The 25,309-nt window shown below is 42.2% G+C and overlaps 3 protein-coding genes across 12 annotated transcripts in view; 1 reads left to right on the plus strand and 2 right to left on the minus strand.

The window, feature by feature from the left end:
- Nucleotides 1-25,309, plus strand: part of LOC139777198 (uncharacterized) — a 119,660-nt gene that overhangs the window by 22,078 nt on the left and 72,273 nt on the right. The gene's annotated exons all lie outside the window — the stretch shown is intronic.
- Nucleotides 1,202-13,690, minus strand: LOC139777209 (facilitated trehalose transporter Tret1). Of its 5 annotated transcripts, none has more exons than XM_071714530.1 (4): nt 13,672-13,690; nt 6,723-6,979; nt 3,600-3,735; nt 1,202-3,499 (listed from the first exon to the last, which is right to left on the minus strand). In XM_071714530.1, the coding sequence occupies exons 2-4, from the start codon at nt 6,738-6,740 to the stop codon at nt 2,073-2,075; spliced, it is 1,581 nt and encodes a 526-aa protein (XP_071570631.1). In that variant the 5' UTR covers nt 6,741-6,979; nt 13,672-13,690; the 3' UTR covers nt 1,202-2,072. The 5 variants fall into 5 exon arrangements, with proteins under 5 accessions (XP_071570631.1, XP_071570616.1, XP_071570626.1 ...); XM_071714515.1 differs by lacking the exon at nt 13,672-13,690 and adding an exon at nt 7,426-7,779; XM_071714525.1 differs by lacking the exon at nt 13,672-13,690 and adding an exon at nt 7,627-7,776.
- The window catches only part of LOC139777077 (unconventional myosin-XVIIIa), a 46,275-nt gene continuing 35,135 nt past the window's right edge, over nt 14,170-25,309 (minus strand). For 5 of the 6 annotated variants that reach the window (XM_071714293.1, XM_071714275.1, XM_071714285.1 and 2 more), the window contains 11 exons: nt 21,740-21,868; nt 21,215-21,358; nt 21,039-21,128; nt 18,431-18,790; nt 18,206-18,360; nt 17,385-17,508; nt 16,835-17,289; nt 16,391-16,703; nt 15,990-16,253; nt 15,436-15,773; nt 14,170-15,304 (listed from right to left, as the gene is read on the minus strand). In XM_071714293.1, coding sequence (XP_071570394.1) covers nt 15,298-15,304; nt 15,436-15,773; nt 15,990-16,253; nt 16,391-16,703; nt 16,835-17,289; nt 17,385-17,508; nt 18,206-18,360; nt 18,431-18,790; nt 21,039-21,128; nt 21,215-21,358; nt 21,740-21,868 — 2,379 coding nt within the window. In that variant the 3' untranslated portion in view covers nt 14,170-15,297. Of the gene's footprint in view, nt 15,305-15,435; nt 15,774-15,989; nt 16,254-16,390; nt 16,704-16,834; nt 17,290-17,384; nt 17,509-18,205; nt 18,361-18,430; nt 18,791-19,031; nt 20,482-21,038; nt 21,129-21,214; nt 21,359-21,739; nt 21,869-25,309 lie in introns of those variants that run through there. The other variant, XM_071714314.1, reaches the window with a different exon arrangement.

Here is a 25,309-nt window from a genome sequence, read left to right on the forward strand (position 1 = left end):
AGATATGGACCATTTTAAGATGAAACCATCCGCTGCATGCTATGCCATCGCCGTAAGAGCACAGGCGCTGCAACAATTGCGTTATTTCGATATATGGGCTCTGCTCGCGATACGGAAAGTGTACGCGGAGGTTTCCTGCTCTCTATCAAACGCTTCCGCATCTCCTCGCTACATTTATGATTCTTTTGTCATCGTTTTTCTTCTCGGCGAACAACGGGAGAAATTATTCTCTCCATTTGCTGAGTTCTACCACGTTTTTATCAGGCAAATATACAGTTTGCTCTTTTTTCGTCATGTATGTTAATTGTACGCATGATACTTTTTTTACAATTTTTTCGCTTATACAATTACTTTTATAACGTGGTCCTTTTTTATTTAATTTTTTGTTTAATGAATAAATGGACGGTACATACCGCGATCTCGAAATAATATTCGGTAGCAGCGCGTAATATGGAGAAATAAATTGAAATGTCTATCGTCAACCACGCCTCTTGTGTGGCTTCATTGACGCAGAAAAGAGGAAATGAAATTTCAGGATAGACATCGCGCGACGTAAGACATTCTTGCACTTTAAAAATATCGCTATTCGTTTATTGACTCTGTTACTTATTTTTCTTTGACGCAACGAAGCACTCTCCTCGTGCTTTAATCTTGTATTAATTTCCTTTTCAACCCCTTGTCAAGCTTTGCGTGTTGCTTTACATATGTATAAGAAGTCGATTTTAAGCCGGTTCGAGGGATACCTGTATTTGTTGTATTTGTAAATGTTCTGACATGTCTCCAACAAAATATTCATTTTTAATTTTACTCGCAAAGAGATAGTGCGTGCGTATATTTTTTGATATTTTTCTTTACGCAGAAAACATGATAGAAATCTGATAGCTACCTAAAACAATTCTTTGTTTTAGATTTTAGAATACGCGCTTGATCACAAAGAAAGAAACGTTTTTATATTTTATATTTCGCTGTTACGTAAGAGACTAGGATTGTGCGCGAAGTTCTCCTATACAAGATGTTCCATAAATTGAAATCTTTACGGCTTTGACTAAACTTATCCGGGAAAAAGCATCGCGCGAAGATTGCATTACGTTTACGAATGAATTCTGCGACCACAAACATATATGTTCTATCGCTTCTCATCGTAAAGGCGCAGATACGATTGCTTCGCTGATTGTATTGCTCGAAAGAAATATCGCGAAAGTCACATTTGTAACGAATTGTATTTAACAGGATATTTAATATAAAATAGTTTACAAAATTACATGTGAAAATATATAGTCAGCGGTTATGAAAACGTTAAAGTCACTCTCTCTCGACAATACCGGAACTCTGGAGGGTTTCCCATTACATTTTCTTTTTGTTCTTTACTGCGGAACATTTTCGCGATTTTTCAAGCGTCTCTTTCTCTTTCTCTTCATCTCAATGTTTAACCGTCGCCTACGATTTTTACGCTCCCCGTATAAGAGATGCGGCATGTTTACTAGAAATTTTTACTTGCCAGTCCTTTTTATTCCCATTTCTCTCTCACACAGTTCTCCTTACTTAAATATTTTATCTTGTATGCACGAGAAACTCTGAAGTCTGACGTCCCGTTAAATATCCGATCCGACTAACATCTAGCGCGGAAAAAAGGAAACGAGAAAAGCTCTAAAGACAGTATAAAGTATAAAGACAGTGTTTCTCGTAGAGGAGTTTTAATAAATAAATGTTGAATTTTGCGACGATCGTAATCTGTTGGGAATACTAGCGAAAAATACTCACAGTTGAAGGAACACGAATGAAACCATCAGTATGAATTTACGCAACATGAACGATATTAATAAAAACCACTTTATTTTCTGATAGCACGAGAAAAATCGTGGTAAACGCAAACCGCGAGGCAAAGGCGATTTTACCTTTGCGTTCCGGTTTTCATAGCCTGAAAAGCGTACAGCAAACGTACGTTTTATATACAGCTGAGAGTAAGTAATTGCCGTTTCAAAGTCCGTCGCTTTGAAAAGAGCGTCCGACGACGTTGTCTCATAAGTAAGTTCGCACCGCGTCGAACGAGAGGTGCGACACGTTCCTTTTTGTCACGCCATGTTACTTCGCTCCTGCGAACATTCGGCGGTCTCCGTCTTCTTCGCGCCGCCCTCCAGAAGTTCCTGAATTTCGCGGAACGTCCGACCTTTGGTCTCGGGGACGGTGAATATCACCATCACGAATGCCAATAAGCACGACGCCGCGAAGAAGTAGTAAATGATATCGGTGCCCAACCAGTCGCCGATCACCTGATACAGCTTGGTTACGGCGAAGCCAAGCACGCCGTCAAAAATGATGACGATAGCACCGGCGACCGCCTTCACCTCGGTGGGGAACAATTCGCCGGTCAGCGCGTTTGGTAGAGTACCCAATCCAATTTGATAGACCACCTGGAAGACGATCACATCAATCACCGGAAGAAGATTTGCTGCTGATACATCAACGCCCCTCGCGTCTAGCGTAAGGTACGTCGCAAGAACCGCCAGGGTAATGGAGGCGCCCAGAGTGGAAGCGATCAGTAATGGGCGTCTTCCCGCACCCTCGACGGTCGCAGTTGATAATCCGCATGAGATGAGGCTCACTGCGAGCACGAGTATCGTAGCTATGTTAGAGTCAATGCCGATCGCCGTTTTCTTGAAGAGCACTTCTAGGTACTGTATAGTGCTGAAGTTTCCACTAAGTTGCTGCGTCGCGATTAGACCGAGTATAATGCCGAGAGCTCGGGTGTTGCTGGGTAACATCAACAGCTTCAGCTTAGCCATCCAGCTGCGCTTAACCGGTTCCGTTCGTGCTCCAGGACCGGTTACTGGAGTATTATCGCAAACGTCCTCGATAAAAACATTACGTAAAGTGTATTCCAGTTCTCTCCTTGCCTCGTCGCGATCGCGAATCCCTTTAAAGAACGCCAGGGATCTGGTGGCTTCCGCTCGGCGGCCCCTGGCCGCGAGAAAGGCGGGGGTCTCAGGAAACCAGGAGAAGCAAGCCACGAAGATGATAGGTACCGTGAAGAGTACGGCCGCTAGAGCTTGATACGATATCCACGGACCGATACTGCACGTCAGCAAGGAACCGGTGAACACGTTCACGGCGATCAAGGTGCCAAGGGCACCTCTGATTTCGACGTCGGCAACCTCCGACACGTACATCGGATTGGTGGTATACGCAATGCCCACGCCGATGCCGAGGATCACCCTAGAGACGTAGAGGGCAACGACGGTCTGGGCGAAGAAGACGACTATCCAACCAACGATGAAGAAACCGCTGGCTAACAGAAGACACCTCTTACGTCCATATCGATCGGCGAGGCTAGCGCCGAGAAACGGACCGATCATCGAGCCGATCACCGTCAGCGACACGATCCACGAGCCCTCGTCGTCGGTTATCTTCATGGGGACATCGCTGGCGCCGGATGTGAGCCGCGAGAGCGACGTGGTGGTCCATCCGTAAACGGTGCCGACCGCAACCATGGATAGAGTCGCTGCGAAGTTGAGATTGATGGAAAATTAATGGCGGTTGATTGAACAATTGATTTTTATATCTATATAAGAGCGCGATATCTCATGAAATATGACGCAAACCTGATATGCACGCCAGCCATTGCCTCCATTGCGTCTGTTTGTGCTTCGTCGTTTGTTCGTCGCAATGCTTGTCCTGGGAAGGCGAGACTTGCGCCACGACCTTCCCTTTCGCTCTCGCTTCTTTTAGCACGTTGATCTGCGATAAAAATTGATATAGATTTTTTTTAAGAGGAAAATGACAGTTTTCTCTGCTGCTATGCGATGTTTATAGCCGCACGAGCTAAAGCAACATGAATATTTTAGCTTTCTTTCTCCTGCTTAAAATTAGTTTTGCAATTATATTAAATTTCCTTCTCTTTATCTAAATTTTATTAGCGACAATTATATATTAATGCTACAGATTAAAAATTAATCACTTTTTTACCACTGAATTGATTTACGAAATATTTCTGCGAACGCTTAGAACGTCGTTGACGATTCGACAATGCACCTGATACTTGTGCATACATCTCCTTGCGCGTGACAGAATGCAGAAGTCTTTTCCGTGCGAAGCAACAGGTGATAGTGATTAATGTGGCATGTAAGAAATCAAATGAAAACCACAGTCTTCTCTTGAAGAACCCAGAAATTCCGCGACTTTGTGATCTATATTGACATGCGAAAGAATTATCCTCGGTAACCTTCGGTCACAATGTAGAGCTGAGAAAGGTTTTAGAGTTTCACTAATGAGAAACGTAATGCGTCATAAGAATGTTTGCCAAGTTAGTCTCGTGTAATCGACGTTTACCGTTCTCCGATCGAGCATGGCGCCAAGATAAGGCGGCGATCGACGGTACATGCGCACTAGCATTTTTAAAGAACGATACACCGCTCTTCACGATCGCGTGTCCGTCCGCGACATAACCTAGCTGGATCTCATCAACGGCAACTACACGAACTTATCGCGATGGCTCGGCGCACGCGAGAACGTTGACTCCGATAAGCGTGCGAGCAACAGCGAAAATGTATCTTGCCTTTTGCCTCGTGGTACTCACCAGGATTATGATGTTCGCGCACCTTTTCGCGATTTTTCGGAGCCACCGCGCGAATCTGCCGGCAAACCGTTTGAAAACGAAATTAGACGGAACACCCATGCTTGTCCCGGAATCGACGGGACGCCGTCGATTTCTTGTCCCGAGTTTATTTTCGGCAGCATGCCGCGAACGTGTGCGATGCGTGCAACTGTGCAACAAAATGGAGCACACGAGGCACACAAGGCATTACATAACACGATAGCGGTCAATGCCCCGTCGCATACTCCAATGTGTGAGCGTTCCCCATTAAGTGTCCTGAGTATAGCCAAACGTGGTGTGATCGATCAGCCCGATCATATTTGGAGAGATCCTTTTGACTTTGCGAGATGCATGAAATTTGAATTTCCCGATTCGCGTGAATTCTCTCTCTCTCTCTCTCTCTCTCTCTCTCTCTCTCTCTCTCTCTCTCTCTCTCTCTCTCTCTCTCTCTCTCTCTCTCTCTCTCTCTCTCTCTCTCTCTCTCTCTCTCTCTCTCTCTCTCTCTCTCTCTCTCTCTCTCTCTCGTTTGAAACGCGATGCCTTGCCAGTGAATAATCTCGACCGCTTTAGCAAGTTTAGTTTACTAAGAACTATTTTATGAGGATATTTTGCAAGATGCGCATTAAGAGATTGCAGGAATCTTGTACATTCCGTTCGTATTTTCCTACTTCACGTGAAACGATCCGTAAGAACTGTGTCCTCTGAATCGCAAAGCATGCTTACAAGACATTACTCAGACATTAGTTTTATTCGCGGATTGCGATTTAGAAATGTACGTCACAAAACAACGAAAGCTGGAAAATTCCGAAGAAATTCGCCCGTAGACATTCGACATCGCATACCCTATCACGTGCACTCGCGCGTACGCACGCACGCACGCTTCCGTGAAAGTGAAACGATATCTACCATTTCTGCTGCGTACATTCGTGCATGCACTCGTGCGTGCGTTCGTCTACGCATAACCTCAACTAAAAATGAGTTTTTATCTGGCCGTGAAACACATCGCGGGAGAGCGATAAAAGTAACGCGAGCTCGACGAAAGCAGGACGAGATCGATACTCACCAGCGGGTCCGCCGCTCCTGTCATGCCTTTGTCGCACCGACGTCGCTTTAAAACGACAAGTGCGATCTAATTATAAAAACAGCGTGCCCCGCGCGATTAACCGACAGCTCTTCTCGGAGATGACCACTTTCGCGATTTAGTTGATATTTCGACCGTGTTCGTGGAACCGGATACGTCGGGAAAACGCGCACGCGCCGACACTCTGCTTTCGCACTCGCGTACATATACGATCGCTCGTCTTCCTTTCTTTTGCATCTCCGTTTTTTCCGTTTTTTTTTCTTTTTTTACATCACTCTCTCCCGATGTTCCGCGTTTACGTTCCCTCCTTCTAGCAACCGCGATATTTATAAGCGTCGAGATGGTGGAGGTCATCGGTTGACGGTCTTTCATTAACGCATTCCAATCGTGAAGATGTTGCAGAAAGCAATTAACGAATAAATGATCTTTTTTGGTTGATTGAGAAATGTATAGAAATTAATAAACAATATGCATTAATTATTATGGCTTTAATTAGGGTAAACTCGGATAAGATGGCCATACAGGAAAGATGGCCAACCTACGTTCTTTTAATCTAGCTCGCCATGAAACATCGAATGAACATGGGTTGGCCATCTTTCCTGTATGGCTATCTTACCCGAGTTTACCCTATTTAGTTGTTACAAATTAATTGATAATATTAACAAGCAATTATCATAACAACTATAATTATTGCTACATTTTGAGCAATTTCATGCAACGAAAGGTAACAAGCATAATCGATGATACATTAAGACATGCGATAAATTTTACTCTATATTATTAGAAATTAAATAGAATTCAGTTATTCAAAAATTGCAATAAAAATAAATTTTAACGAGGATCTTGTTAATTTAATATGAGTGTAATGAATACCCCACGTACATATATACAATTACAACTAATAATATACTAATAATATATGTAAATTAATTATCTAAAAATTGTGTTACGTGGTAGCAAGTGTCGATTCGTTCGTTTACGCGACAACAAGAGAAATCGGAGTAGCGGCGCATTGCAGCTGCGACGCGCGAACGGAACTGTGTCACTTACATTCGTGGTCGTAGCCATGTAAGACGAGAATGGAACGGCTGTCCTATTTCTTCTGGCGATTCCGGAGCTTCAGCCTTCAACGAATCCAACAAGTAGTTTCCTCGAGCTTTATCGAATGCCTTTAATTTCAGGTCAGCCGGGTATCGATACTTTCAGTTGGAAACAATACGATTGGAACACATATGGGTAGAATGTGGTCGGCGGTGTCGCTCCTCTTTCTGGCTGGCTCTCACTGAGTTTTCCGCTCGTAGTCACACCTTTCGGAATATTGCTTATGTGTGTGGTGTTGTTAACACATTTAATTATATAATTATTGCATTTCTCTCTTTGTTTTATTTTTCTCCAAATCATAATCGAAACAAATATATCGAAGACGAATAGAAATAATACACGGCAACAATATTACTTCACTGTTTCACAATATAGCACGTATTTATTTTACATATATAATTATAAAGTTTATTCCGAAAATATATATAAATATAAATAAATTAATTAATATACCGATCGAAGATTATTTTCGTCTGTATGCTCGCCGCGATTGCACGAAACACTACTTCGATTGACAGTCCGAACTCCGAAATAATATGTTCAATTTTTATTATACTCCGTCGGTTTTTTCTTTTGTTCTTATTCCCGTATCTGTTTTGCGACGTATCTTCGCGAAGTTTTCGAAGATTGAAGCAATTAAGCGCCTAATTACCAGCCGTAATTATCAGTCGATTTTAGCGGCTAAGCTTCTCGCTGCTTTCATCGCCCGCAACTAACAAACTAAACACTGGTAACTTCTGAAGTCCGAAACCGCATTGGATCAAGTCAGCCGCGTCTTATCGATGCGGTCCGATCAATCTAATATATCTGTTACTTCATAATCAGCTCCAGAACCGTGGCACAGACGACTCACCATCGCCCTCGCGTCCAATTGGCCTTAATTCGACTGCCGTTAATTACAAGCTAGTGCACCATTAAGTACCACTACGCGTAGAAATGATAACTGAAGGCCCTCGTGACACGCGTCTTCTTTCGCTGATTGGTAACGAGCAACAGGCAATCGCTCGTCGTTCCCACATAGTGATGCGATTCATGATTGATGGAGAGAGGAGACGCATTCTAGTGCCTCCTTTGTGTGCTTATCTCCCGCGTGTTCTCCATTATCACAAGCGGACCGATATTTTTCCCCGTACAAACCCACGAAGATTCGTCGCGGCTTATCGCACGTCGCGCGTCTGCGATGTATGTATGTTTCTCAAATAAACTGTGACAACGGATACAGTTGTTAATTGTCGCCGGCGAGAAAATGTCAAGCATCGAGTTGAACCGCTCAATCGGTCCCCACGAACGACTCGATTTATCCAAGTCCTGTCCGCCATCGTCGAAACCCATTAGCGTCGAGTATAGACGAAAGAGAAAAACACGGACAAAATAGGAATTTTGTCTTTGTTTTTTTTTTATTGGATAGGCGAAGGATGGCCTGGACGTGAAGGGTACCTTTCACGTTCTGGAGTACCTTTTCGCTTCTAGCGGCGAGAAAGGGAATCGATCGGAGTCTTAATCGTGCGCTTTCGGCGATTCAATAACGGGAACAACGAGCACGCGATGCGTCAAAGGGATTTATAGCGTTTCGGAGTTAAGCTGATTGCGTTTCAAAACGGATAGTTTCGGTTCTCTTGGAATACGCACGATCTGGGATAATCTGACATTTCAAAGCTGTGGCTATGCAGGAGTTTCTAGTGATTCGAAGAATTTATTCCGACGTGACACATTAGTAAACTGATCTTTGATTGCTGCCGCAGTCGGAGGTGAACTGACATAGATTTTTAGCTGCAAGACACGTAATTCGTTAACAAAACTACTGCTGTCAAGAAAATTCCATTGTGTCCGTTCCCACTTCCATATCTATAACAACTTAAAAGCAAATTTACTTAAAAACTTTGTTCTGATAAGTTAATATGTTTGATAATGCCGTTACATTGATTATCACTTACTCAAGCAGTTTAGACATTAAATTAATCAGATTTCTTTTTGCGACAGAAGACAATAGATTGATAGAAATTCTAATTACGTACTCCGCCTTCTAAGATTGCTAAGATCCATTCAACATGTGTGTCAACTTAATTAATCATAAGAGTACTGACAGATCAAGCTTGATATATTATTAACGAGCGATGAACGTCACGTTGCGCTTGTTCCATGATTAATTTCTATACAAGCTTCGGTCTCAATTGGCAAATACAAGTGTAATTTCAATGTAACAGAAATTTATATTTGTAAACGGAGTACACTGAATTGTCCAAACGTTTTAATAGAATATTGCATCAATCTAAATTGAAATTTATGTAAATTTATATAATTTGAAATTATTAAATAGGTCATTATTATATAATTGCTGTATCTCATTATTTACACAATTCTTGAAAAGTAGTTATTCAATATATTTTGCTATTAGCTATTTTATGTGTAGTATGATGTTGTCAGTGAGATTGTTATTATCATCACGTTGCATTTCATGCTTGTTATATCGCGAAACAAAATGTCTCGCTTTACATTACTCGCATAAAACCGTCATCATGAATGTATAATTAATTTATGAATGTTATCTTCTTAATTACTGAAAATCGTTTTTTACCTTGCAACTGGCTACATCGAGATAGACTTTTCGTCGATTTAAAGCGATTTTGCCACCGTCATTAGTGAGATAAGAACATCTTGATAATGGCAATTTCGTAAGAATTTCTCAAGCGATTTACAAACAACTACGATCCGTTTTTTGTGACTGTTTCTGTTTGCCAAGACGTATGATAATAGGATTCAATCTAGATTCTGGATTTTGACGATCCACCGAGGATAAATCTGGACTGGAACTCTGAACTGCCCTTCCAGATTACATACGAAAATATCTATTTCTATTTTAGTTTTATATTTATATCTTATAACGATCCTTCGATTTATTTTTCTCATTATCTCTAAGTGATCTCACGTAACATTATAATCACTTATAAGTCTTGAGAGAGAGGGAAATTTGTATTAGACAAATTTATTCCACCCTCTCGAATAAAGTAATGGCAAGTCTCTTTACCGACTTAATGCATTTCGCGACAAATTGCTTCAGTCTACGTTCCTTACAATTACGTAAATCGTCATTGTCTCAACTATTTCTGTTCAACAACTGGTTGCTACGCCAGTTGCGCGAAGCGAAGGCTTTTGATCCTAACGAAACGTAACGCCGTGCGATTCGTGTCCCAAGCGAAGAATCGCGCTTGCTCGTGTTTGAACGCAGCTCGGCTGGCTGCGCTCCCGCGTCGTTACGTCGCGAGCGTAAAGTTAATAAAGTAATCCTCAGTTAATCGGCGTCGCCCGGAGCCCGGAGTCCGCGCCCTCGCGCGCTCATTATGTCGTCCTTACAAACGCGAATATGTGCGGCAGACGCCTGCCGCTCGGAGCGATTAAAATTTAAAGTGGCGCGCACGCCATTTGCACGGCGAAACGAGCCTGGCGAAAATATCGACCTGCTTCTTTTGACTTTTCCCTGCGTTTTTCGAGCCAAAGAACGCCGCGTCTATTTGCCTGTCCGCTCGTTAACGCTGCATCTGGCTTCGTTATTTCGCAGTAGATATTTAACAAAGTGTAACGTACTAACATTTTCGATAGATAATAAAATTAAACTCTATTATAGTTCTATTAATTCTTTTATATCTCCATGATTTATAAAAAAAAAACAATCTGTACTGAAATTGATGAACCGATTCTCTATAGTGATTTCAACGGCTTTAATTTGATTATAACGATTTATGTGATAAAAAAAGGTCGATTTAGATTATTCGCAGATAGAACAGATTATTCGCTCGAAATGCTCTAAATGTCTGCGTAACTTATTGAAATATTTTTATTTATTTCGTGCATGGTTTGCGTGTTATCGCGCTTTGTACAGTCTTCCATATATTGTTCTGCGTATCGAGTGTATAAAGCACTATGACGAGATATACAGGATGACACTCGAAGCTTATATAACGATTTCGATGAAATATCGACGTTTCAATCCTCCCCGTTCCTTTAATCTTTTTTTCTATCTCAGTTTCACTGATAAATCCATTTATCCATCCGGAGCAGTCAGACATCTATTAGATCTCTTTTTTTTCTATATCAAAGGATAGAAGGTATTAGAAGTGAAAAAAGGGATACGTTCATTAGGCTTTTTGCGTGACAGTTGACAGATTTTTGCGGTAAGATTTTATCGGGATCGAAAAAATAAGTATCGGGGGAAGATTCTTGTAGGAAAAGATTTACGGTTCCGTGTCGCTAAATGTGCGGAAGCCGATTTGATTAAATTCACATTGGTATGAATTTTGCCTCAGTTGGGTTTCAGGCGAGTCACGTTCGATTTTGCGGCGCTGTGTTACCGCCGCGCCGTAACGAGTGCGCTACACGTCATATTATGCGGAATAAATCAGCGCCGATGCGGGATTATATAAGACATTAATCTTTTCAAGACGCGCGATTTTTCACCCTCTTATTGATCTCCCGACAAGAGCAATGACTTTCGACGTTTCACGGGCCTGTGGACGGCTACATGTTCGCGATGAAAAATTCATGAGGCGCTATGTAACGCGTATGTAACACGCTTGCCGTACATAAGACACGGTTCGCGGTAATCCCTGATTCGTATCGACATTGTGTCACGCGAGTCATAATTGTTGTGCTCACTGAAAGTATGAAGTATATAGGATTAAATTATTTATGTATACTCTCTTCGCCGTGTACGATGTCGTAAAAATATGAATTCCTTGTTTAAAAAAACACTTAGAATAATGAATATTTTAGTAGTATTATCTGCTGTTTTATAAGCCGCGTAACGAGGCTGCTATTTGTTGTAGTTTTTTAGAGTTTCAAGGGTATAAAAGTCAGACGAGAAAGAGAGAATTCATTCTCGCAGTAAAGTCAACGTATATTCTCCATGATGTACGTTCTTGTAAATTTTCGCGAATTACTCGGCGAGAGTTAATAAGTGCCGGCTCTCCCTAACGTAGATCTCTTATATTAAAATTCCATATTTTTAATTGTCTCATTCACTATCCTTCACGTGATACGACTTGCACATGTTCGTGTAGCTATTTTATTTTTAGCATTTTATTTTATGTGCTTTATTTAGCTTATTTTGTAAAGTCGATAAATTGAAACGCATTGTTGTTGAAGCTTTGTGAGAAGCCAATGCGTAAAGTATTTATTGAGGATATTTGCGATTTAAAAAAAACTGCGGCGTTGGTTCCTCTTTAACGGCGCCGTATGAAAATCGATTTGTTTATGAAGATACAACGTAAATAAAAGTGCAAATATTTTCTCAATTGTATAACTTTCCAAATGAAATAGAATTTGCACGTATTATTTATGTTTCATTTGTTTTATTTACTTTTATAATGCATACGAGAACTACAGGCTGATAGTGCGTGTATTAATCGTGAGAGAAATATTAGAAATTTGATAATGAAAAGTTAACTAACACGGGCGTTGACCATTGTGAAGACGGTTTTTATGTAAGTGAAGATGCGTGCAATTATAATTTGGACAGCCGGTTTGCACTATCGCATTAATCATAGCTTCGTTGTAAGCCTTTCAGCAATGATAACGCAATGATAACTTACACAAACGACTGATTTACGACCAGAATTGACAGTCGCTAGACCAGGCTGTTAAATGTCACGATTAAACCCGCGCAAACTCGTACAGCTCGTGCTTTCTGTACAACGGATTAAGTAGCGATCAATGGCTGTGATGCGAATTAGAGAGAGAATGAATAAATACAAATCAATTGCAAAATACGTAACAACAAATTAGCAAACGCCAGATTAATCTGTCCAGTCCACTTCAAATAGCTTATCATTTATGGTGCGCTTGAAAATTGCTCAATATTTCTTGCAGCATTTTCTAAATAATCTTGTGGATGATGCAAGAAGACTAAAATACTACGCTTTCGCTTTTGCTTATCGGCAATTTTTCGAATGAGCGATAACTTTGCATTACGGGTCATGTTATTTAATTAGGCGAACTAAGTCCACTTTAATTAGCTTATTATTTATGATGCGCTTGAAAATTGCTCAATATTCCTTGTAGCATTTTCTAAATAATCTTCTGGGCATCCAAAAAGACTAAAACACGCGATTTTGCTTTTACTTATTCGCCAATTTTCCGAATAAGCGATAACTTTGCATTAGAGGTCATGTTATTTAATAAGATGAATTTTTCATAAAATTTGCTTTCGCGATTTCGTAAAACGGAAGAGATATAATTGCTGCAAAAAATTTTCAAGTATCCTATCACACTCCACAATATGATATGGTAGAAGTGAAAACTACGTGTCGTGATAATTCCCTCTTTTTCCGCATTTTTCTCGTGATGAGCTCTATTAATTTTGCTTTTACGTTTTTCCTGACTCGCTAATAGCGACAATTACGAGGTTTTCGACGCACGCGTTTATGCTTTAACTCCTCGTATGGTGCAATAATTAATCGGAGCATGCAGCGAGTCGCGAATGGAAGTCGTACGCATAACGTAATCTCTAATGAGGAGTCATGTCGGGGCTGAATTTTTACTCGCTCTATATGAAATACGCGCATATATATATATGTATGATTATTGAGCCGCATGATCGTCAAAGCTACTATATGTTATCAATACTGATAGCCAATTTCAGTGAAATAAAAGATAAAAGTTTTACGCGCGACATCAATCGACACTGCATGAAATGATCAAGTTACGAGATAGATAAAATTACATTGCTATTTGTTCGAACTACACTGTAATAGATAATTGATACATCCCGTGCGCACCTGTGCCAAAAATAATATGTAATTAAATTATCAAAATTTGTTAAATAACTCGTGCCTTCTGCAGATTTATTCGCAACGCGTCATATTCTAATTATTTTCACGGCTTAATAGGCTTATATAAGACTTACCTCACGAGGAGAATGATTTTGCAGTCTAAATGCACATCCATCCTCGCTTGTCTCCGCTGTTGTCACGGAGGCGACAGCAACTTGGTCGCAATTTAATTGCTGTCCTTCACTTTATTCATCTAACTGAGAGAGAGTCTGGCTATGGAAGTGATGAAGAAACAGAGCGCGATGGGGTGAGCTGAGAAGGAATGGAGTGCGGTGAGCAGAAGGAAAAGAGCTTAACTTTACTTTAGAACTTTGGCGAGCAAGGCTATCCCGCGGGAAATCAATGTCTGACGGTTCAAAGAAGAAAGTCGAAGAGGACGGGACGTGTATGCGTGACTCGGTTTATGTGTGATGGTTAATTTGATAAGCAACTCGCGCTGGCTATCTCATCTCTCCATCTCTGTTTCTTCCACTTTGACTTCTTCCCGCGAACTTTTTGTCCGTCGCTTTCCGATCAAACTTAAGGACGGAGGAGCAGTAGGGGATGCGGTACAACAAAGAAACACTCTCGAGTAATTAAATAGGAGATCTGCATTTTACAAAGCAATAAGTTACACGAGAATCCTTACACGAAACCAAAGCCCCAATTCGAGTCGTGGCACGCGTTTCTTGCCTTTCCATCGTGCTTTCCTTTTCTCTTTCATTCCTTTTATTATACAAATATGAAACATAATCGAGCCTGAAGGCAGTGGATCGTAAGAATAAAAAGCGCAATGTGTCCTTTCCTAAGTATAATAGAAGATCGTTCTCGAGCTAATTCCGCGTGAGAAAATATACGCGTGGCATACATGTGTGCTATCGAACAAAAATACGATAATAAATACCTAATATTCAAATATTGCGTCGTCGGTATTAAAACCGAGAATAAAGTTTCAATTTATTACTTCGCAAAGCTCATTGCGAAATTCCTGTTTATACTTTTCCAATGAAAAGACACGAAACTTTTTGTTTACTTACTTGTATCAAAAATGCTACGTTTCGATTTTTGTTTGATAGCGCAATGCGCGCAATTCTCATCGACATTCACATTTCGCGTTTGTGAAGAAATGGCTCGAATTTCTGTGGAAGACTGGAAAGGGACGACGTCGTTGTCATCGACGTTTCAAAAAACGGATAGAGATAATAGCACCGCGGACGCACGACCAGACGCGGCGTGCGAATATTAGCCACGACATCGAGATTTTCAGGGAATTATACATAGTTAGCACCTAAAAAGTTTATCATTGCTCGTAGAGAGTGGCCGCGCAATTAATTAGCTTATTGGCCGTTACTTCGTAAGTTTGATTTCGTCAACCGCTAGCTCCTGTGCTAGTTTAATGCGCCTTCGAGAAATGACTCTATTCCCTATAACAATGAAGAAAGAACGCCAACTCTTTCAATAGCGTTGTTCAAGTAGCACAAAATTGATATCTATCGCGACCACGAGCTGTAACCGCCCTTCGTTTTTGCCAGTCTTTCGTCTCTCCAGACTGTGATCTATCACTTTCACGATCATACATTAGATACGAGCGGCTATAGGGTTCACGTTCTATTCGATGTCTCGGATGCACGGGAAAGTCCATCTACGATTTGATTTATTGATCCTGATTCAGTCGTACCTTCGTCATTTTGATCGGACTCGAAGTCCGATGATGGCTCGGATCAATCACTAAAAAGAATATTTTTCGTTTATAACCCAATGAAACAGTGACAAAATGATTCTTTAACAGATGGAATGTCAATATTTTTAAAATACATTTGTAATCATTATCCCATATTTTAATATATTGTATATATTACCTGTCACTGTTTTCGCTGGTAGCTTCCTCGCTACAGTCCAAGTCAAGTTCTCCTTGAATAGCACTTTGTAAATCGTCGATCCTTTGAAGTGCCAATCTGAGGTCGTCTCTAGCCACCTTGGTCTCAGCCTCTGCGGCTTCCAAAGATTTCTCTATATCACGACGAGCACGTAGGGCCTCCTGTTCTCGCGATATCGCCGCGCTAGCTTCGTCGCGCGCGTCGCGCAAAGATCGTTGCAGTCGTCTCGCCGCGTCCTGGGCGGTCTGCTCCTTCGTTCTGAGTAAGGCTGATTCCGTTTGTAACTTGTCGACGCTTTCCTTCAGCCGTGCTATTTGTGTCTGTGAAAACAAAGACGAGGCAAATAGTTATCGTCCAGTTGTGTTAATTTATTTATTCAAAGATCACATGTTTTGGAAAAAAAATTAATTTGAAGAGAATTATTTTTTAAATTTAATATTTAGTTGAAATTTGGATTGACAGAGTAAGTTCTTATATAGCTTTAGTCAAATCAAATAATTCACAGTTAATCGTGAAAGGTAGAGTTCCAACAATACCTCCAAACGCGCTCTCGTGGTCTGTTCCAGTTCGAGTTTGCTTTCGAGCTCCTTGGCACGGAACTCTAAACGTCTCGTGGCAAGACTGTTTGCCGTTGGATCACCGAGTTGCTCCACTGATTCTAATCGCTGTGTTAGTTCCGCCAGTTGGTCCTTCAGCGATGACTTCTCCGCCTCGAGTGCGGCGATTTGCACTTGTGCCTCTTGCAATTGGCCTTGCTCCGCGGAAACTTGTTGCACTGCGGCTCGATATTTCTTTAAGACCTTTAATTGGGAAATAAAACTAAAAGTACTGGAAGTACTGGAAGTCACGTCCCGCGAAAATTGATAACGATCGTTTGATTATATTATTATGAATTATTAACTTGCTGTTTTTAAAGACAAAGAATAAAATAACATACCTCGGCAAGCTCCTCCTCGTTTTCTTCCAATTGAGACAACAGCTCTGAGCGTTCGCGATTGGCCGCATTGGCTCGCTCCTCCGCCTCGGAACGGTGTCGCATAGCTTCTTCCAGACTTGCTTGCGTTTCGTTTAGCTCCTGCTCCAACGCCTGTTTCGCTTTAATCGCTACTGCTCGAGCGCACTCCGCGTCTTCCAATTGATTTTTCAACTGACGCAACGCGGCTTTACCCGTCGAATCACCTTTGGATCTTTCGAGCATTGTTTGTGCATCCCTGAGTAATGCCTTCGTTCTCTTCAAGTCTCTCTTCAATCTGTTTAATTATGCACATATAATGAATTGTTTAGTTATTTTTAATTCTTATTATGCACATAGAAAAAATTTTTGTAAAGTAAATTATGGAGCGGAATGAAAAAGAAAAAAATATAAAATTTTGTGACTCACCTTTGCATGGTCTCAGCTTCTGCTGCGCGATCGGCTCGATCTTGTTCCTCCAGAGCCACTAAACGGCGCTCTAATTCGTGCTTTTCTCTTAAAAGAATTGTCCTCTCCTCATGTTCATTCTCCAACTGCGACTCGAGAGCTTTAACTTTCTTGTGCGCGTTTCCGCGAACGTCTTCCAGCTCTTCGTCGCGTTGCTGCATTTCCTTGCGCATTTCTTTGCGCTGCTGCTCGATGCTCATCTCCAGCCTAAGTTTCGACTGCTCGAGCAGCTGCACTTGACCGGCCAGGTCATCTAACTCTTCCTCTTGGTCCTTCGCGCGTTTCTCCAACTCGTGCTTCGCTTTCTTCAATTGCGCAACTTCCTCCTCCGTTTTACCGCCGAAAGTAAGTTCCTCTAATTCCTGAGTCAATGTGCGAAGTCTTTCCTCCTTCAGCTCAATCTCTAATCTTGCGTCCTATTATAATAATATATTCAGATATGTATAATATTATGTATTCAACTTTCTTAAGCTGGGAAAAACGAGAGAAATGAGCAGAAGAATGTACTCACGCTCAGATTCTGTTCCACTGTGAATTTTTCCGCGATCGCGATCTCCTTTTCCCTCGCTAATCTTTCACGTTGTGCTTTCTCTTGTCTAAGGTCATTCATCAGATTCTGAGTCTCCGAATCAAACCTAAATGTGATTATTAGCATAATAAGTAAAACATATTTATTTCGCGATTATATATGTAACAAATTTTATAAATCGTTAAAATTTGTACATATGTAAAACACATTACTTCTATCTTCTTAAAAATAGATAAATATATTTATTTAAAAATAAATTAAGGGTTTTAATAATATTCTCTGCGAGGAAAACATTTTTATATTTATAATATACAATGATCCATTAGGATTAAATGAATAAATTAATTTAATTAAAAAATGATAAATAATAAATAAATTTATGTTTGAATGTAACGTAAATTAATTTTTGAATATGTATTGGGGGGGATAAACTGACTGAATGAGGGGAAAGATTTCGGGAACAAATCCAATCTTGCTGTTGTAACGAGATCGCCAGCGGGCGCGTGCTGCATTTAGATTAACAGGAAGCTATCTTCGCAAACGGTCAATCGTGATTTACAAGCACACCGGACGCGTCGCCGAACGCTGGCAGTATACATTGGGTGGCGTCACCGGCCTGGCGAAGTGCCAGGGACACTTGTTGCCACGAGTGAAATGAGAATAGAGCGAGCTACCACCCGATACCGACTCGTCGACCATTAGCCGTGGATTAAATGCACAAGTATATCTCAAAGCGTGACAGAACGTGCAATTCGCCCAAAGTCTTGTAATTTCGTTGACTTATTGGTTACTAGAAGACTCACTTGCGCTGCTTCTTCTCGAGGAGGTTGTTCCTAGCGGTCTGTTCCTCCAATAGCAATCTTAGATCATGCATCTCGCCGTTCAGTTTTTGAACTCGTCGCTTCCACTGTCCGACGACTTGTCGTTGTTCCTCCACCTCTTCGTAAGCATCGGCCAACTGCTCGGCAAAACGAGAAGACAATGATAAAGTTGATGCTCGTCATGATAATAGGAATAATTTGACGTACCTTCTTTTCCAATTGTTTCTTCAGTCCAACCAGTTGCTCCAGATCGTCCTCGTGCTGCTGCGCCATTTTTCTCTTCGTGAATTCGAGTTCCCGGATAGCGTGCTCGTACCGTTGCCTATAAACACCGCCGTCCTCACCTTCCTCGCCATCGGAAGCGACCCCGTTCAAATCGGCAGCCCTCGCGTAGAGCAATTCCATCTCCAGCCGTTCGGTCGTCTGCTGAAGATTCTTGTTAGCCTCAGTTACATCCTGCAACTCACGCTCGAGCCGCAGTCGCTCCGATGTCTCGGCATCGATCCTCTCCGCCGCCAGTGTCGACGTAGAATGTTCCTCCGCGAAGTCCGCGGTCATCTCGCTCAGCTGAAACAGAAAAACGCATATTGCGTAAGGAAATCGAATACGACACGCTATACGCGAACCACGGATCAGCTTATGTTTCGTACTTTCTGCATCCATTCTGAGTCTTTCAGTTTTAAATATTTTTAAAGTTGAAGTAAGATAAATCATATAATCGTATACACTTCGTATAGAAATTATTTTTATTGAAAAGTTTCCGATTTTTGAAACCATTGTTCCTCTATAGCTCTGCACGTTACGTTACCTCTTGCATTCCATCCGAGGTGCGGTCCTCCGAAGCGCGGGACAGGGAGCGCCTCGAAGGACTCCTTGCTACGCTGTTCGATCTGCTGTAATACTGATAGCCGCGTATCATAATATTCGTGGCGCTCTGACTCCTTCCGATCACGCTGCGAGTTTTATCACGCGCGTGCGGCAAACTTATCGGCTCGTCGTTCGTATCGTCCCTGTGACCAAGGCTCCGCCACTCGTCCATGATGTGATCGGTACGTTTTAAAAACTGGGAGATTTTCGACGTGAGATACGACGAGGCGGTAGACGAATCTAAGTGGGACGCGGTAGGTCTGAAGGATTGCTTCACCCTCTGCCGTTCGCAGCCCAGGACGAAATTGAGACTCGCGTCGAAGACTACCGGCGCTTGTTCCTTGATCAGAACGTCCTCCACCGACGGCGAACGCGTGCTCTCGCGAGGGTACGTTCTCCGCGGCGGAGTCGAAAAGGTCGGCGACTCCAGCTGAGACAATCGGCTTCGCGAGGAAAGAACGGACGGCGATCTCATCCCGGTGGATAGGGATTTTGTGCGATAAGAAACGCTGGAGGAGACGCTGCACGGGGAAGGACTCCGCATCGTGTGACTCGTACCGACAATTTGTCCTCTGCTAGACGGTCTCTTCTGATGGTTACAATGCGGCGGCAAGGGTGGTCTTTTCGCCAGGCCCTTCGCGGAGTTTGATAAACTCAGCGAGCCATTGCTCATCGAGTCGTTTCTTTCGAGCGATTCGTCGGAACTGGTGGATGTTAATGCGTTCAGATGCCGACTACTATGAGACGGAGGAGGAGTATCCGGGTACCTCGTCGGCACGGAGGGCATCTTGACGAGTACGTTGACGCAGGGATGTGAAAATCGACTCAAGAATATCGATTCGATGTAGGATTAATCCAGTCATGGGAGCGAGAGATGGATTGATTGAACTTTCGAAGCTGATGTCGTCGCGGAATTGGCATTTTAATCGGCTTTCTTTCGCAGCTTCATTCGCTTTGCTGAATTTAACGGCCGAGATGCCGGAGACTCGTTACATTACTACGGCGAATTGCGTAATGCCGAACGACGACGAGGACGCCCGTGTCGGCAAGGAGTCGCGGTGCAACTGCCTCTTCCTGGGTCGGCCGATTCGCCGCTGAAGGCGGCCGGTGGAGGCGGTCACCTCCGAGTTATTCTCAGGGGAAGACGGCGAGAAAGAGAGGACCGGCGAGGGAGATGAAGACGGAGAGAAACGTGCGAGACGGTGATTCTGGCTATTCGCCAGATTCTTCGTAGATTTCGTGAGAAAAATATCGTGAAAGAGGAACACGTAAAACTAGCTTTTTGATAGAAAATTTAGGAACTATCTCTCTATATTTATCAAAGTAGAACAGACGAAGAGAGACGGAAAGAAAAATTGTCGCGTCGTATAAAATAGTATGAGATGTGCTAATGCGAGACAGGAAGAAAAATTATTACGTGAGATTTATCACAGTTTACTAATTAATGGCGACTAATAAATGGTGGTTTTACTTAATTGTTTGTTGTTAAACGATAAGAAGGTTCGAAATGGTATTTCCTCGAGCAATTGTTGTTCTTATGAAGATGCGTTGATTGCCAGTGTTTTTATGCACTAGCTGTAGATTAGAATGGTAATGTAACGTACAGTCTAGTGGTCGAGTCACGATAATAGTTGCGCACGCTCGACACGAGCCGTCTGGCATGCTTAACCCAATTGCGCGTCGTGCGTGCCGCGAATGCCTAATCGGGCAGTTTGAGCTTAATGTATCCTTCGAGACTGCCTCTATTAAGTTCATCATGCGGTCACACGCAAAATCGTTGTGGTGGATGGTAGAACAGAGAGGCGCAATTTGCAGCACGAGCCCCCCCCCCCCGGTTCAAGTAACGGGCGTTCAAGCCACTTAAGGTGTTTTAACCGTCGCGAGAAAAAAGATATTGCGCAATTAAAAATGAGTATCCATGTTGGATGGTCTCGCCGCGTTAACTTACCTTCGCCTCCAGCTTGTCGTTGTCATGCTTCAGGTGATTGCGTTCCTGTTCCAAGCGTTCCACTTTTGCCCTGAGAAGCTCGAGCTCTTCCTATTGAAATGAAGAAAAAAAAATGTATTTAAGATCGATCATATGGAGAACGTACGTATTATATGGAAAATATTTTTCTCTCTCACCGTTCGCGCCTTTAGTTGATCTTCGGTCCGATGGACGTTCAACAAGGGCGCGACTTTCACATACAATCTCCACCAAGGCCATTCTCGCACGGACATTAGCTTCCTCACGTTCCTTTGGATGCATCGCACTGCAAGATCTTGCAGCTGTAAGAGAATTTAATTTACGATTCGATCCGGATTGTCATTATACAGACGGTCGCTGAAGCGTCATAAATTATTATTAAGAAAGCCTAAACGGCGCGAAGACATCCATCGCGCTCTTTCTTTCGTTAATTGCCAGATTAGTTGCCAGATTAAAAACCTCGGGGATCTCTATAAACGCGCAATCCTTTGTAGATTTAGAGCCATTAGTACGAGTGAGATGGCAATTTTTAAACGTAGAGTAGTAATTTCTACACTAATCGAGTAAAGTGAGGGAAAGTTGCAATTTGTTTGTAATTTCTTACGTGCGACTAAAAGCTTTCTTTCTAAATTTTAACACGGTCATGCGGCGTGTTTCAATTCGGAAAGTGATAAGTGACCCACTTTCAAAGTGTTGAGTTTGCGCCGCGCTAAGTAGCCTCTGCATCTCGCCTGCAGCAGAATGATGTGGCCTGTGAGCTTTTCGTCCCTCTGAGCCTCCAATCGTTCCAGGGTGCCCGATCTGAAGAATATCTGCGAACAAGAATAGATGCATCCGTCGATTTATTCATCGATTAATATTAATTGACGCCTAGACTAGCCATGACTAGCATTCTATCATTAAGTTCGTCTTAATTAAATGCGCTTTTGTCTATTTGCGTACATACGGATAAAAAAAACTGCATATTAAACCCGAGTTCAGGGTCGGTGATAAATATTAAAATATGCATGGCATAGTTTCAGCTTTCATCTCGTATGGTAATGAAGGATAAACACATATAACTTCTAGAGCGTAAAGGCGCATCATGTACCGCGAGATCTCGATTGCATTAGAGAGGATATGCTTTTACATAAGACTATGCAACTAATAGTGGATATATTAACAGTTATGTTGACAAAGTTACTTTCAGTTTTATATATGTTATGCATCGTTATGAATTATTAAATAATTGGTATGTTTCAAGAGACTCTGATTATTCGAAAATATAGTGATAGTGATCTATATATAAAATTAAAATATTAATTAAAGAAAGAAATCTAATTTTAATGATGACTATGCTGTTATGCCGGATCTCTTAGCATTATTATTATTTCGATTAGCAAAATCGCGATTCTTTCCGCAATATAAATGATGAACAATACTCGACACGCGAAACACCCGACGCGTCCTAATTATCTAGTCAATCTTCTAATTACCGGGCGCTATCAGTATTTAAAGTTAACGATTGTGCTATAATCACTTAAGACGGACCTGTCGTTCATTTTCCGAGCATTTGTCATCGATTTGACAACAGTCAACACTGCTATCGTTGCAAGACGTCAAACGACCTCCCCGGTTAACGGCAATATTCTTCTTTTCCGGTTCGGCAAGTCTGTGAACGATCGTCGAGTCGAAAAGCTTTACGTCGTCGTCTCGATCGATCCTATCGAAGTACTGTCGTCCCTTGAAATCGTTCGTCTCTTTCTGACTTTGATTCTCAATAGTTTCCTTCCATTCCACCTCGTTCTCGTTGCTTATGTGGCCGCTATCCTCCGAACTGTTTCCATCCGACGTGTATCCGCTGTACTCGTTCGCACTCTTCGACTCGTTTTTCTTCACGGCAGGCGTTTCGATGACAAGAACGTCCGCGGGTTTCGCCTTAATTAAAACTTCCCGCGAAGATTCCTTGGAGGCTTCGGCGTTCTTGCAATTGAAGAAGTTCACCAGATGCTCGATATCGTTGGCCTTCTTGCCAACACATTGCTTCCTCTTTGTCTCCTGCGCGTCATCGACGACATCGTTTTCGGTTTGAGCCGTCTTCGACAGATTGACGGTTTTCCCGGAATTCGCAACGTAGATCGTCTTCGCATCAGAATTCTGATTACTTTTACTCTGTCTCTCCCAGTTACGCCTCAGTTCCTGAATGGAAGTCTCCTTGCTTCTCTTCGACTTCTCGGTAATTTCTTCCGGCTTCTCACAATTCTTGATCCGGTTATATTCCTTTTTCTTTGAATCTTCTTCCAACTTTGTATTATCTTTAAAAATATCTGTCATCGTCTTTTTCTTCTTCAATTCTTCGTTAATTCTCGGACTTTCCTTACTCTTGTTGTCCTCAGAGTTATATCTCTCTACGATAAGATTAGGTTTGTCGTCGTGCAGGGTCTCTCGATCCTCGTAGACAATTTCCGTTCTACAGGGAGGAGCGACATCCACGACATCTAAAGATATGACCGTCTCCTTAGGTTCCAAGTCGTTCTCTAACTGTGCCATTAATCGCGCGGCTCTCTCTTCCAGGTTACTTGTCGACATCGAGATCCTCGAGGCGCTCAGCTTCAAGGTACGATCAAGGGTCTCGCGACAATTTTCGTAGATACGCTCGTCCGACGTGGCGTCGAGATCGAGCTCGAAGCTAATCATCTGGCCAACTGGCTCTCCGACGCGATCTACTTGCGATAGATCGGCGAGAGATCGACCGAGACCGGTAGATCGAGCCGCCGGAAGCGGTATCTTGCTCGGCCTGGAGACCGAGTTTAGCCTCGCGGGCGCACCGTAAGACTTCCTGCATTGATTATAGTCCACTTTCGGCGTCTGAACGTTCCAAAGGCTGGTAGATCTGTTCATGAACGTGAGACTTTTTCGCGATAATTCCGCCTTCTTTCCCTTCTCCGCCGATCTTCTTTCCAACGGAATTGGAATCCATCGTGGGGATATTGTGGGATTTGTTTGATTGTCCGCGGACACGGAATTCAAGCTGACCGAACGATCCAGGGTGCCCTTTCGTTGCGGCGCTTCAGGCTTCGCCGGCATCTTGTCGGGCGTATAAGTGAGACCCTTCTTCAGCAACGCTCTGTCTTCTAATATCGTGCACGAGGGAGACGAGCTGACCGACTTGCAAACCTTCTTTTTGTCGTTGCTGCGCGCAGGAGATGAGACAGTTTTTGCCGTATCCAGTCGGGTTTCGCTCGGGGATCGTTTTGTAGGCTTCGAAGGCGACGTAAGTCGGGACTTCGAGGAATCCGAATTGTTAGAGCCATGACGCGGCGAATTAATCGTGTCATGGGTCATCTTGATGGATATTTTCGAGATTATCGGCGATTTTCCAGATAATTTGACCGGAGCAATCGCGAGATTCGTCGCTCGATTTGATTGATTCTGCTTTTTGGCGGGTGAAAGTGACGCTTTTGACACGTTCGGGCTGCTCTTGGCCTTAACTAAAGGCGAGCCACTGCCGCCGACCGCGCACTTAGATACGTTATCGAACATGATGAAAACCTAAAGTTAAATTCGATAAGGGAAAGAATAAATCGTTCCTTATATCGCGGGGATAAAGTGCTTCAATTTTAGTATCTGCTATAGTATTCTTACTATAACATCTGTTATTATTATTATCAATAAATCATTCTGTTTCGTCGTATTGTTTATACGCACTCCTGAGTCAATTTTTTGACGCATTGGGAATAAATTAATGATTTTTATTTAAATAAACAAATTTAAATAGCACGTGTAAATGTACGCGTTTCGTACGTCTTCTAAAAAACTTAACTTTGCGGCTCCTTCATATGTTGTTTTTTTCACATCAATACAAGTATCTTAATTTTTAATATGGTATTTCTTCACTTTTTCTCTATAGTATATTGGCTTCGATAAAATCTCCGACAAGAAATCGAAATACGTGCATCTGTCTTGATATCACCACAATGTTTCTAATTAGATATCGATTAAGCACAGTCTTCTATCCATCAATTTTGAATTAATCATGTTGTATGTCTATAATTTTCAAATCAGTCACATTTTTTGAGCGATTGATCTTATTAGATACAAGCCAATGAGACGAAAGTAAATTACAGTAAACAGAACATTATATAAGCTTAGCTTTGAACTAATTACTTCAAAGATTGCTTATAGACAGATCGCTTGTTTATAAACAATCGGTTCTCATCTGTAAACAAGCGTTATATTTATTATTTTCACCTCTGTAATTATAGCACTGTTTC

The sequence above is a fragment of the Temnothorax nylanderi genome, unplaced genomic scaffold (genome assembly GCF_030848795.1).
Source record: "Temnothorax nylanderi isolate EJ_2023f unplaced genomic scaffold, tnyl_v1.0 TNYL_tig0006_pilon, whole genome shotgun sequence".
Classification (NCBI taxonomy): domain Eukaryota; kingdom Metazoa; phylum Arthropoda; class Insecta; order Hymenoptera; family Formicidae; genus Temnothorax; species Temnothorax nylanderi.